This window comes from Rhinatrema bivittatum, chromosome 2 (assembly GCF_901001135.1).
Source record: "Rhinatrema bivittatum chromosome 2, aRhiBiv1.1, whole genome shotgun sequence".
Taxonomy (NCBI): domain Eukaryota; kingdom Metazoa; phylum Chordata; class Amphibia; order Gymnophiona; family Rhinatrematidae; genus Rhinatrema; species Rhinatrema bivittatum.
The window spans coordinates 511,702,112-511,714,392 of NC_042616.1; the positions used below are offsets into that span (position 1 = coordinate 511,702,112).

Below are 12,281 nucleotides of genomic sequence, written 5' to 3' on the forward strand. Positions count from 1 at the left end.
CATTACTGCCTTATTCTGGGGGTATCTTAACCAGGAAGTTTGGAGCAATGACCCCAGAGCCCCTGATAGATAAGTGGAATGCAGACCTGGGTACAGTACTAGGAACTAATATTTGGGTAAACATTTGGATGACGGCACATCTAGCTCTCTGTGTATGCAACACAAAGAATTAATGGCGAAGTTATTGCACGGAGCGTACTGCACTACACTCCTTTCATTCTAAAACAGAAAACAGCAGATATTTCCTGTTGGAGAGGGTGCGGTGAGAGGGTGGTGGGAGTGCCAGGGAGTGAGGCATTTCTGGTGGGCCCTATCGCAGGAGACTGCCGATATCCTTGACCTCCCAGTTTATATCGTGCCCCTCACAGGCTTGTTGGGAAGGTGGAATGGGTCCCTGGGTTCCTTGTAAACATAGGCCTTTAGTAGGCCAGCTCTTACTTACTGCCCCCACTTCACAGTGGCTCCTTTTTAGAGCAATCCTTGCTTGGACTACTGGTGGTCTCAAGTGCGAGACATCGCCGATATTGAACATCTTCGCTATGCATTGAAAAATGAGCAATTTAAATATAATAATGTTTGGGGGGATATACCGTTGTTATAGTGGACATGATGCAAGTCAGTGCTAAGTTTTAGTTTCTCTATTCTTTTACTCAAAGGTCACACCCTGTATTACATTTGGTATGTTTCTTTTCCTAACTGAGGACATTGAGTTACTTATATTTATTGCCTTTTATTCTTACCAGTCTTTGAGTTGTGCACAGAATGTTCTTTTGTGTGATATTTTTGTGTGCTCTAACTTTTTAATCTGTATGCCAAGAAAAAGGTTTATAAATAAAGAGTTTTAAAAAAAGGGTTTGAACAAGTTTGAAACTTGTTCAAACCCATTTTTAAACTGGCTTATTCTAGTTCCCTTGACTGCATCCTCTGGCAAAAAATCCTGTCTCCAATTTGTTAGTTTCAAGGAAAATCCTGTAGCCTTAGTAGTATTTGAAAAGGTAAATAACTGGCCCCTATATACCTGTTCTACCCTTCTCTCGGTTTTCTAAAATAGTCTCTTTTTCAAGCTAAAGACCCCCCTAAGCTGTTTGGCTTTTCTTCACAAGGGAGCTACTACATCCCCTGAATCATTTGTATCACCTTTCTAATTTTGCTATGTCTGTTTTGAGGTGGGGCAACCAGAACTGCACACAATACCTGAGATGCAGATGCACCATTGATCTGTACAGAGGCATTATGATATTTTCCATGTCCCCGGCATTGTTTGCTTTTTTTGACCACTGCCACACACTGATTTGAGCATTTTGATGGTTTTTCCTTTTCCAGAGTAGTTATACCTGTGCAGGACCCAGCATTAGTATCTAAAGTTAGGGTTATTTTCCCCCAACTCTATTACTTTGCACTTGACCACACTGGGCCCAGATAGATTATCTGGGTACAGTTAGCCAGATAACTTTAATCAGGGATAATCAGTGGAAGAAGTTATCTGGCTAACTGTACCCGGATAACTTTAAACTTAACCAGTCAGATTTTGATCAGTCGGATAACCTGCCACTTAACCGGATATCTTCAAAAGATAAATGGTACGCCTATTGTTTAAAACAATAAACCATGGGCCTTCCATTTCTGCCCCCCATCAATTTCTTAATCCCTGCTGCCAAAGCCATCTTAGCCCTCCAAAAGGAAAAAGATACCAAATAATGCCACCAGCCCTCCCCCATTCCCCTCCCTCCACAGAAAATAAATAAACAAATAAAAAATTAAATAACCCAGATACGGGCTCCTCGCCTCCCCCACCCAAGCCCTCCCACCTACCCATTACCTCTATCACGGCCTGGTTTGCCGGCCCAGGATTGCAGTACGATACAATCCCAGGTGCTTCAAGTGTAGCTCTGCGCAGCCGTATTGGAACTGCAAGCTATCGGCATAACTGTTCAGTAACTAGGCTGGGCAGTCCCGCTGATAGCTTACACGCTGTGAGTCCCCTGGACCGCATCGAACCACGATGCCAGACAGACCAAAGGGGCCGGAATGGGGGGAGGGTCAGCAGCATTAGTAGGGGTCTTTTCCTTTTGAAGCGGGTAGGGGGACTCTAGCAGCAGGGATTTAAAAGATTAATGGTGGTGGAGGGGTTGGAATCTGTTCAGGAGGCCCATGGTTTAACCACAGCAGCACCACCTAACTGGATAATGTTTGAACATATCCGGTAATGGCAGGTTATCTGGCCACATAAGGCCGGATAACTCTAGACCTGCTCTGAAGCAGGTCTAGAGTTATCCGGCTAATTTACTGGTTATAGTTAAAAATTGGCTAAGTTAGCTGGCTAACTTAACTCCTCCCTGAAACGCCCCAGAATGCCTCTTTCATCCAGCTAGATTCTAGCTGGATAATGACCTATCCAGCTAAAACTGATCCTAAGTGACTCGATACTTAAAATCTTAACATGTAGATGCCCAGCTTTCCAATCTTGTGAAGTCCTTCTGCAGAAAATGACCATTTGGCACATCCAGCCTAAAAAGATACATCCGTGCTGTCAGCCATAGAGTATGATGTCAAGATTTCACTTTATCCAGGACAGTCTTTTTGTCTTCCTCCCTAGTGCTCCACTATCTTGGATAGAAGAGCATACAGGAACCCTGCTTAGTTTCCTCCTGTGACTTTACGACCCATCCCTGAAATGGTTGGCAAAACAGAGCTACTCTCTAGGGGCAGTGTACTGAAAATGCCAAGTCCACAAAGCCAGGGTGAAAACTAGATTCTGACCAGTGCAACCTGGCTGAGATGCACCACAAACCAGTTTGATCAGTGAAAACAAAATACAGATTGAAAGCATAAAGAAATAAAACATCAGGTAAAGTTTACAGTAGCCACAATTCCAGTTATGTGACATTCCAAAATCCCACGACCTTACAGTGATGATTTTTCAGGAGGGGAAGGAGTAAAACAGACACATGCACACATGTGCGCACTACCACTGTCCTTTTGAGACATAACACAAAGAAGTGAACTACACTGAGATGACAACTCTGATGTCCATGTGAGAAAGATAAATGGTCGATAAATCATTGGGTCTTCCTTATCTGGGTACTGAATGCGAAAATAATTTGTAATATACTTATAATTGAACAATGAATTTTCTGTACTATTTCTGTGCCAATATATCTGTCTAGGAAAACTGCAAGAAATGACATGAAGGTGTTCTGTTGGAATTATTTCAGAGAGGTGAAATATCCCCAAATTCATCGTCCTACTGACTGTATGGAATGGTTAACAGAGATGCACTTCTAACGAATTCATGGTAGAATTATTGGAGTTAGTTAAGATGAGCTACTTTTGAATGTAGGTTAAAATTAAGAGGGTAATTCGATTAGTAGCTGTTTTAGTGATATGGTTATACTCCAGCACGTTAATCAAGAGCCGAAAATTCAACAGCAAAATAGAAATGGAAAAAAATTGAGACTGGGTACACTGATCATACTTGCTTCTCAGTTAGCCAGAACAAAAAAACACAAATCCCATTCTACATGAAAGTTAACCTTGAGCTATTTAATCCAAAGGGCACAAGCAGCATCTCACAAATACCTGTCATGAACACTACAAATATTGATCGAATTGTCCCCACCCCCCCAACTCAATCCCACTCAAAAAAAAAAAAAAAAAGACATTTCAAATAATTAAATACCCCTCTCTTGGTGCTTTAAATCTACTAAGGCCCATATACTTAAAAAAAAATAAAAAAATCACTAATTTTCCAAAACCCTTTCAGGCACTGCCATATTTGATAGAAATCAATGACTCACCTGCATATTTAGCAGTGTTTGATTCATCCATGGACCAAAAGCAGTAATCAAAGGCAAACACCTGTTCAAGAGAAAATTAAAAACATTAAAATACATTGAGGCTTCCAGAAACAGACTCCCAAGTACATCTGCCTGCTAGAACTCAGGCGCTGCCGCAAACTCAAAGGCATCATTGCAAAGGTCTCAGTTAGCGTAACAGTGCTGCAGATTTGTCTCCAGTTGCATGCGTCAATAGCCGCAAGCCAAAGCAATGGTTGAAGGAACCACACCACAAGAGCTTCAAGAAGGAATCCCAGTTAAGAAGGGCATCAGCAATTGGCGCGCCCTCTTCTCCCTGCAGCATGTCCAAACCTGGGAAGTATCAAACAAGTCCCTAAACCATAGATTATATATTAACCCAGGCTGCTGCACTCTATTCAAGTGAACATGGTTTCACAGGCTTTCTTGCTGTACTGTGAACTACAAGACTAAAACGAAATTACTCTCCACTTCAAAAGAATGCCAATGTCAAGCGCCAGTCCTGAAAAAGAAAGTACTGGAGGTTGTTTCATTTATTTATTTATATTTCTATCTCTCCTTTCCAATTTTAGCTTGCAGGGATTTACAAGCAATAACATAGAAAACACAATAAAAAAATACAATGCAAATAAATAACTAATCTAAAAACCTAAAGGTAAAAACAGTTTTAGACTACATAAATAAGATTTAAAAAACAAACAAACAAAAAACAGAACTCATTTCCAAGTGCCTGAATAAGATATAAAAAAAAAAGGTCTTAAGTAAGCTAAAATGAGACCCTGTCAGGAAAGATCACTATAGACTCATAAAATAATTCTTAAAAAATAACATTCTGTTTGGCAGCTAAAAGCTAAGGTGAGCAAACATGTCTTCACTATTTCTGGCCAGACTTAGCTTCTGCTGGAGCAAATTCTACAGCTAAGGGAGAGAATATGAAGAGGCACATTTTCAGCTGGTCTCAAGCATCTGAGGAGCGCTTGATTCACAGAGCCGAGAAATGCCTAATTAATCTATCCTCTAGATAAAGACAGAGCAGGGAATGCCACAACAGATGTAGTTTTGCCTTTTTTTCAAAACTAAATGTATTATTTTGAAGGCAAAATGATCTTGCAAAAAGAGCAGGAGCAAATGGCTGCAGGCATTTTTTCTTTACAGTTTTCAAAAAGAAAATACGTGGATACTTGCACCATGAGGACTAGTGTAAAACCTGCAGGGTATAAAGTACCCAGGAATTGTTTAAAATTGCCCTCTACAAGTGTGAGGGTCTTAAACTGGGCTTAAGAAATCAATTGTGAGCCAGTGAAGACTTTCCAAAATAGGCCTAATGTATTCCTGGGAATTGGCAGCAGAATTCGGGATTAGTTCCAAGAGACAGTCCAAAAATACTCCAAACTGCAGTAAACTAAATGTGAGGGTATCAGAGAGTAGATCCCAGGAAGATCATTTTTCTTAAAAGAAGGGCGCCGCTAGTGGTGGATGTAATGAAGAGGGGAAAAAAAAGAAAGAGCATGCAAATCCATGGTAAGTGCAGCATCTACGATCATTCTCAAATTTCATACCTGAGAACCAAGAGGTAAAAACCGCCCCATCCAGGACAGCAGAAGACAGTAAAGGAGGAGATGATTTCCTAACCCACAAAATCTCTTGTCTTGGCTGAATTTAGTTCATTTACTCTCATCCAGACAGGGGCAAGCAGAGCACCTTTTTGGTTGAATGAGACAAATAAACCAGTTTCTGCCCCTGCAACCCAGCTGCCCTAGTTGCTGATGCCAAGTGGGGCAAAATGTTGATAGGGCCACGACCCCAGCGGACCTTCCCATTCCACTGCCTATCTGGTATAATAAGTAAGCAGCCGTTGAGGCAATCTACTGCTACCTGATAATATGGAAGGTGTGGGATGAACAACTGTAAGCTATCTGCTTAAAAAAAAATAAAAATAAATTATATATATATATATATATATATATATACATACACATATACACACACACACACACACACATATATACACATACACACACTGTCCAGCAAGGATTAGAAGAAAAAAATGGGCAGATTAAGGAAGCATGAGATATATATATATATATATACATACACACACACAGATATATAGTAGAAATAGATACCAGACAAACTCATTAAAAATATGTAGTGCTATACTAATATAATTATACAAATATCTGAGGGAAAACTGCTGCAAAAATTATTATAAAACAAAACTTTATCTTTATTGAAAAAATATTTAGTAATATACAAATGAGACTAAACACATGCAATCAAAAAAACTCCTTAAATATGTTGAAAACAATTCCAAAAATATACAAAAATTATTTCACAGAATATGCACACATACCACACTCGTACTTTGACAATATTAAAATTAATACATGCCCATTAAACAAATCAACTAACAAAGTATAAAATAAATTGAATTTAATCCCTTAATAAAGGTTATCATCACAAAAACAATGTTGAAATTCAAACTTGAAGAACCCCGACAAGTATCCTCGTTTTACCTACTGGCTTCTTAAGGGGGAATTTGAACATTGACCAACATAAGACAAATCTGTGAGATTGGAGCAAATATCTGTTTTGAGCAACTCTATTTATATGAAGAAATGAATGAAATCCATTTTTTTTTTTTAATAACATGCAATATATGTGCTAATCCTAAAAATATTCTCCTCTGCCAAATGCAGCTTCACTATGCAGGTGTACATATTGTCCGCAAACCAAGAACAAATAAATCTTAATGTTTACGTGAATGCTACTGTGCTAGAACACGGTTAGTTAGCTCAGCTTGTACACATCGTTGTCCCGACGGTTGAGCCAGTACTTCACTCCCTGACAACCGGTTCAGATGGGCCTTGGTTTTAGTTCCCGCTGAACCAGTTGTCAGTTTAAAAAATGTGACCAGAAACACCTTCTTCACTTGTGCCATTAAAGTTAACTCCAAATCCCTCCTTCCTATGCCGTTCTCTAATCCACTGTACTATACTGGTATCGACCCAGTTGATTTCAGGAGATTTGTAGCCTGCTGGTTTCAACCTGGCTAACCTGAGTCTTGTGGGGTTCTATGCCATGCTTCCTTTACCTGCCCCTTGTTTTCTTCTAATCCTTGCTGGACTGTAGATTGATTGTTGGTACCAATCTGGTTACCCTCCTTGGCCTGCGGTTGTCCCTAAGTCATGCTTCCTTTATCCACTTCTCCTTATCTGTCCCCTCAAGTGAGTGAAGTGTGTTTTGTTACAATACTGCAAACTCTCAACTTTGCTCCTATCAATAGCCTCAATATCTATCCCAAGCACATGGTAGATCTTGTATGCTTATTTGTTCAAGATACTAGAATACAAATAAAGAAGTTGACTAAACGCATTGCGCCATATGGTTGGCAGCTGGGATATATCCTTGCAGTGTAGGCAGGAATAACTGGGCAGACTATGTGGGCCAGACGGTCTTTTTCTCTTGTCATGTATTAACATTACTATGATAGGAAAAGTCAAATATTTGATAGGCTTCAATAACTTAGAAAGATGAAATTTTCCACTGAAAAGGAACATCCAAGACAATAGGTATTAATATGAAGTTGGAGAGGAGGAAGCTTCAAAAGGAACATGAGAAATATTACTTTGCTGAGAGAGTAGTAGAAGCCTGAAATAAACTACAAGTAGAGGTGGTGGCAACAAGTATTCTAACAGAATTCTGGCTTAGCTTACAACCAAAACCTCTCCATTCCTATGTCTAACAAAGTTTTGCAGTAATCTAAATATATCAATTCTAGAATGGCTGTTGCCCAAACATTTGTCTTACTTGGTCCTCTGTGTAACCTTCCAGAAAACCCAGGCTATATGAACACCTGCATTTCCATTAGCTGCTAGCTATTTCCATTATTACAGCCTGCTAGGCAAACCCAACTGTGTGGCTAACTGCATTTCCACTAGGATGTCCAACATTTTATATTGCCAAACTTTTCATTCATTCTGGCACCCCTAACACACATTGAATCGTTCAATTACAGCACTTTAAACACATGTTGCTAGGTCGTGCTTTTTCTTTCTTTTCTCTTTTTGCAACTAATGATTCTCTGTGCTTACTCATGCCTTATTAAATTCCATTATTATTTTAGCCACCACCATCTGTTATGGAAGAGCATTCTACGCATCCATCACCTTTCCATGAAAATATATTTCCTGATGTTGCTCCTGAATCTACCACCTTGGAGCCTCACATCACAACTTCTTGTTCTAGAACAGAGTTTGGCAACCTATGGCATATGTGTCATCAATGGCAAATGAAATGACATAAGTTGCCCGGCAGTGGTGGAGCAGCACTGAATGTCAATGTTGGAACAGTGCGAGAGATGAGTGCTACTGCCAATGCCACCCACTGCCATCTTACTGTCTTAGTCCTCGCCCTTTGCCTGTCTCCTGAACCTGGCTCTAAGTGCAGCTTGTGGGAGGGTCAATGAGGCGGCAGCGGCAATGGTAGTGCATAGCCAATGGCAAGGAGAAAATCTGATCACCTCGCTCATTGTTCCCCTTTCCAGATTATTTATAAATATATTATAAAGTACCGGTCCAAGTAGTGATCCCTGAGACACTCCACTGTTTACCTTTCTCCACTGAGAAAACTGACATTAGGCCTATTCTCTGTTTCCTATCCTTTTTTTTTTTTTGTACACCATCTTCAAATTTTCCAATAATTAACCAAAACAACAAGTACACTGCATGTTGAGTACAGCTTACTATCCCTAAATCCACACTCCCTTCCTCTCCCTTGCCCCCGTCAGGCAACCCGCTACAGCAATGATAATGATGATCACCCCATACATCAAGTAACAACATTTACAGCCACAGTATCAGTTCAGAGTACAAGTGCAATAATGGAACAGTGGACTAGTGTGGGAGGGATCGTAATAGATGCTATGTATAATCCCCGTCCCCTGGCATATGGTTACCTTGAGATATAGCTCAAGAGGGCTACTGCTGATTAGAGGGCAAAGACCCGGCTTCATGCATTGGCATTAAGTGAAAGCAAAATGCAGACCATATGTCCATGAACTGCTTATATTTAGCAGGAGTCAATTGCTTGGCTGTGAGGTACTCAAATATAACCGTACGATGCAATTTTATTCGCCAAGCAGTCAATATGAGGGGTACATCCTGCAGCCATACCTCCAGAATCGCCTTTTTTGCCAACCAAAAAGCTATCTGCAGGAACTTCTGTTGGCTACTAGTTACTGAGTTCGGTAGCCCGTCCATCACCTCAAAGAGACAGTTCTCACCTAGCAATAAGAATGTAATCTATCCCGGAGAGTGTCAGGTGGGCTCGGGAGATATGCGTATAATCCGCTTCCTCTGGATGGAGGATTCTCCATATATCAAGGAGTTGCAAGTGTGAACAAAGATTTTATTTATTTATTTAACACTTTTCTATACCGACCTTCATGGTTAGATGACCATATCAGATCGGTTTACATCGAACAGGGGAATTGTAACAAAAACAGCAAAAGATAGTAATTTGAACAGGAAGAACAAAGTTACATTTAACAAGGTTGGTAAACTTGGAGGGATCCCCCTATTTTTCCCCAATGCTGGTATAGCCATCCGTGAAGATCTATCAAGGATGGGATCTGCTATGCAATTAAAGTCTCCTGCTATCATCAAGGGGCCTTGAGCCACCCTGACCAGTTCCTGCATTACAGTAGTGAAGAATACGTGTGAATAGACGTTTGGGGCGTATACACTATATATGGTAATGAGCCAACCACTGATTTTCCCTACTGCGATTAGGTAACGGCCCAAGTTGTCCGCGGTTGTGGAAAGCCATTCCCATGCCACTTGTTTTCCTATGAGAATTGCCACCCCCCCTTTCCTATGAAACACTGGGGCCACATAAGACTTCTCCCACCCAATCCAATTTCAGCTTGCAATGCTCACAGGCAGTTAAATGTGTCTCCTGAATGCAGGCTACTTGCACTTTGTGTTTGCATAAGGATGCCAATAATTTTGTGCGCTTTACCGGGGATCCTATACCCGCCATGTTCCATGAGATTAGTCAGACAATTTCACTTATATTTTATCCAGTGAATTTTTGGAAATATTGTTGGAAAACCTTGTTTTTGGAACTTGGGTTCGACTCCTCCCAGCCTAGAAGCAAACCCACTAATCTTCCCTCCACCTCCTGATGGAGTAGGGTGGGGGAATAACATCCCCGAGGAATAAGTCACCTTGGGGCCATGAATCCCTCCCCTCCCTCCTCCCATTTTCTTTCTGAAACCTTCCCCCTTTGAACAGAGGGCCTCCCCCTAAAGGGAGGCATCGAGACCACATTACAATCCGGACCAGTCCCCCCCCCCCCACCGGACCAACAACCGGTAACTGGTTAATAACAACAAAGGTACTATGGCAACATCCATCTTTGGTCTTAAGCTGCCTGTCAGCTTTGGTGGTTCAGTTTGGATAACCGCAGCTGTATACAAAAAAGATCCCTGCTCCAGGAGTTGCCTCAATTACATTCCAAGGCTAGGTTAGGTTAGGTAGCCTGGGGCTCCACGTGACAGTCAAGGAACTGTTGGGCGCTGCCCGCCGTTTCAAACGAGCTCCAGGAACCGTTGTGTTCAATCCGCAAGTTTGCGGGGTACTGAAGAGAGAATTTTATTCTTTTTTGAAACAAGGCAGTACAGACGGCAGAGAATTCTCTGCATTTGGCAGACACCCCTGCCGAAAAGTCCTGAAAGATCAGAATTCTGGTGCCTTCATGTTCCAAGTGTGTCGTCTTCCTATAAGATTGTAGAATGGACATTTTATGTACATAGTTGAGGAAACGTACAATAAACACTTGAGGCCTGGCGTTTCCCGACTGGCATGCCCCCAATCTGTGCACTCTTTCCACGGAGCACTGACCTCTCAGATTTTGAAGTCCTAGCGCATCAAGGAGCCATCCCTCCCATTAGGGGTGCCAGATCTCAATCCAACATGGATTCCGGGAGGCCCACGAACCTTAAGTTGTTCCGACGGGACCTGTTCTCGAGGTCCTCCACTTTCACCTCCAGCGCCTTTATCTGTTGCACGAGGGTATTCTGTTGCTGTTGCATGGCCTGCGAGTTGGATTCAAGGCCTACAATCCGGGTTTGGGTGTCCTCCACCTGCCTCTTAATTTCGAGTTCTTGAGCTCGACTTTGGGGGACATTACAGCCACTGTCAACCCCTAAGTAACCTTGGAACCACTTGGTCACTGATTTTATCATTGATCTTCCCCTCTCAAGTGGCAACACCACTGCATGGGTGGTAGTGAATCATTTTTCAAAGATGGCCAATTTCATCTCTCTCCCTGGCTTCCCTTCTGCACCTGAACTGGTCAATCTCTTCATCCAGCACCTCTTCCGTCTGCATGGACTCCCTTCTCCACATCCTCTTGGTCCAAGGAATGCAGTTTACACCCCACTTCTGGAAAAGTCTATGCAAGAAGTTTGGGATTACCTTGGATTTTTCTTTGGCCTATCATCCCAGAGAAATGGGCAAACTGAACAAAAAATCAACCTGCAAGGCCTTCCTAGAAGCCTATGTAAACCAAGGTCAGGACAACTGGGCATTGCTACTTCCATGGGCGGACTTCTGCCATAATAATAATGGTCCTCACATTTCTATGTGGTGTTTGCCCACCACCCTCTCATACCTAAACCCGTCCCATTTCCTGTCCCCTGCCCCGCAGTCAACGTAATAGAACATAAACTCCAGGACCTCTGGCAAAAAGATGCACCACTTCCTGGAACAAGCAGTTGAGGAAACAAAAAAAGGGATAAGACCGAATGTCCTTTAAAATATTTAAGAATTTTCCTGATTCAAGGCCTGAGTTTCACCCTTTTATAATAGGGCTGCTTCAGGAGCTTCTTAATAAAATACAGATATACTTTATCCCACCTTCATCTAGTTAAAAATATGAAACATCTGGTGATATGTAGTCATCCATGTTATTATTCTCTTTTGTTCAGTGAACAAACCAACTTATTGAATTTCTTATAATATCAGTGCAGTGTAACCTGGTGCAAGAACAAAAGTACGCGTGTGCGCAGATTTATAAAATCTGCCCCTAAGTAAAATTGATTAATAGCCATTAATGGACTTCTCCTCCAAGAACTTATCCAAACCTTTTTTGAACCCAGCTACACTAACTGCACTAACCACATCCTCTGGCAACAATTCCAGAGCTTAATTGTGCGTTGAGTGAAAAAGAATTTTCTCCAATTAGTCTTAAATTTGTTACTTGCTAACTTCATGGAATGCCCCCTAGTCCTTCTATTATTCGAAAGTGTAAATAACCGAGTCACATCTACTCGTTCAAGATCTCTCAGGATCTCTATCATATCCCCCCTCAGTCTCTTCTCCAAGCTGAACAGCCCTAACCTCTTCAGCCTTTCCTCATAGGGGAGCTGATCCATCTGAAGAAAATAGGATAAAGCATAAG

At 41.5% G+C, this 12,281-nt stretch overlaps 1 protein-coding gene across 7 annotated transcripts in view; it reads right to left on the reverse strand.

Moving 5' to 3' along the window:
• KIF13A (kinesin family member 13A) overlaps positions 1–12,281 on the reverse strand; it is a 374,589-nt gene that overhangs the window by 202,100 nt on the left and 160,208 nt on the right. For all 7 annotated transcript variants that reach the window (XM_029590723.1, XM_029590721.1, XM_029590724.1 and 4 more), the window contains exon 4: positions 3,798–3,858. In XM_029590723.1, coding sequence (XP_029446583.1) covers positions 3,798–3,858 — 61 coding nt within the window. The remainder of the gene's footprint in view (positions 1–3,797; positions 3,859–12,281) is intronic.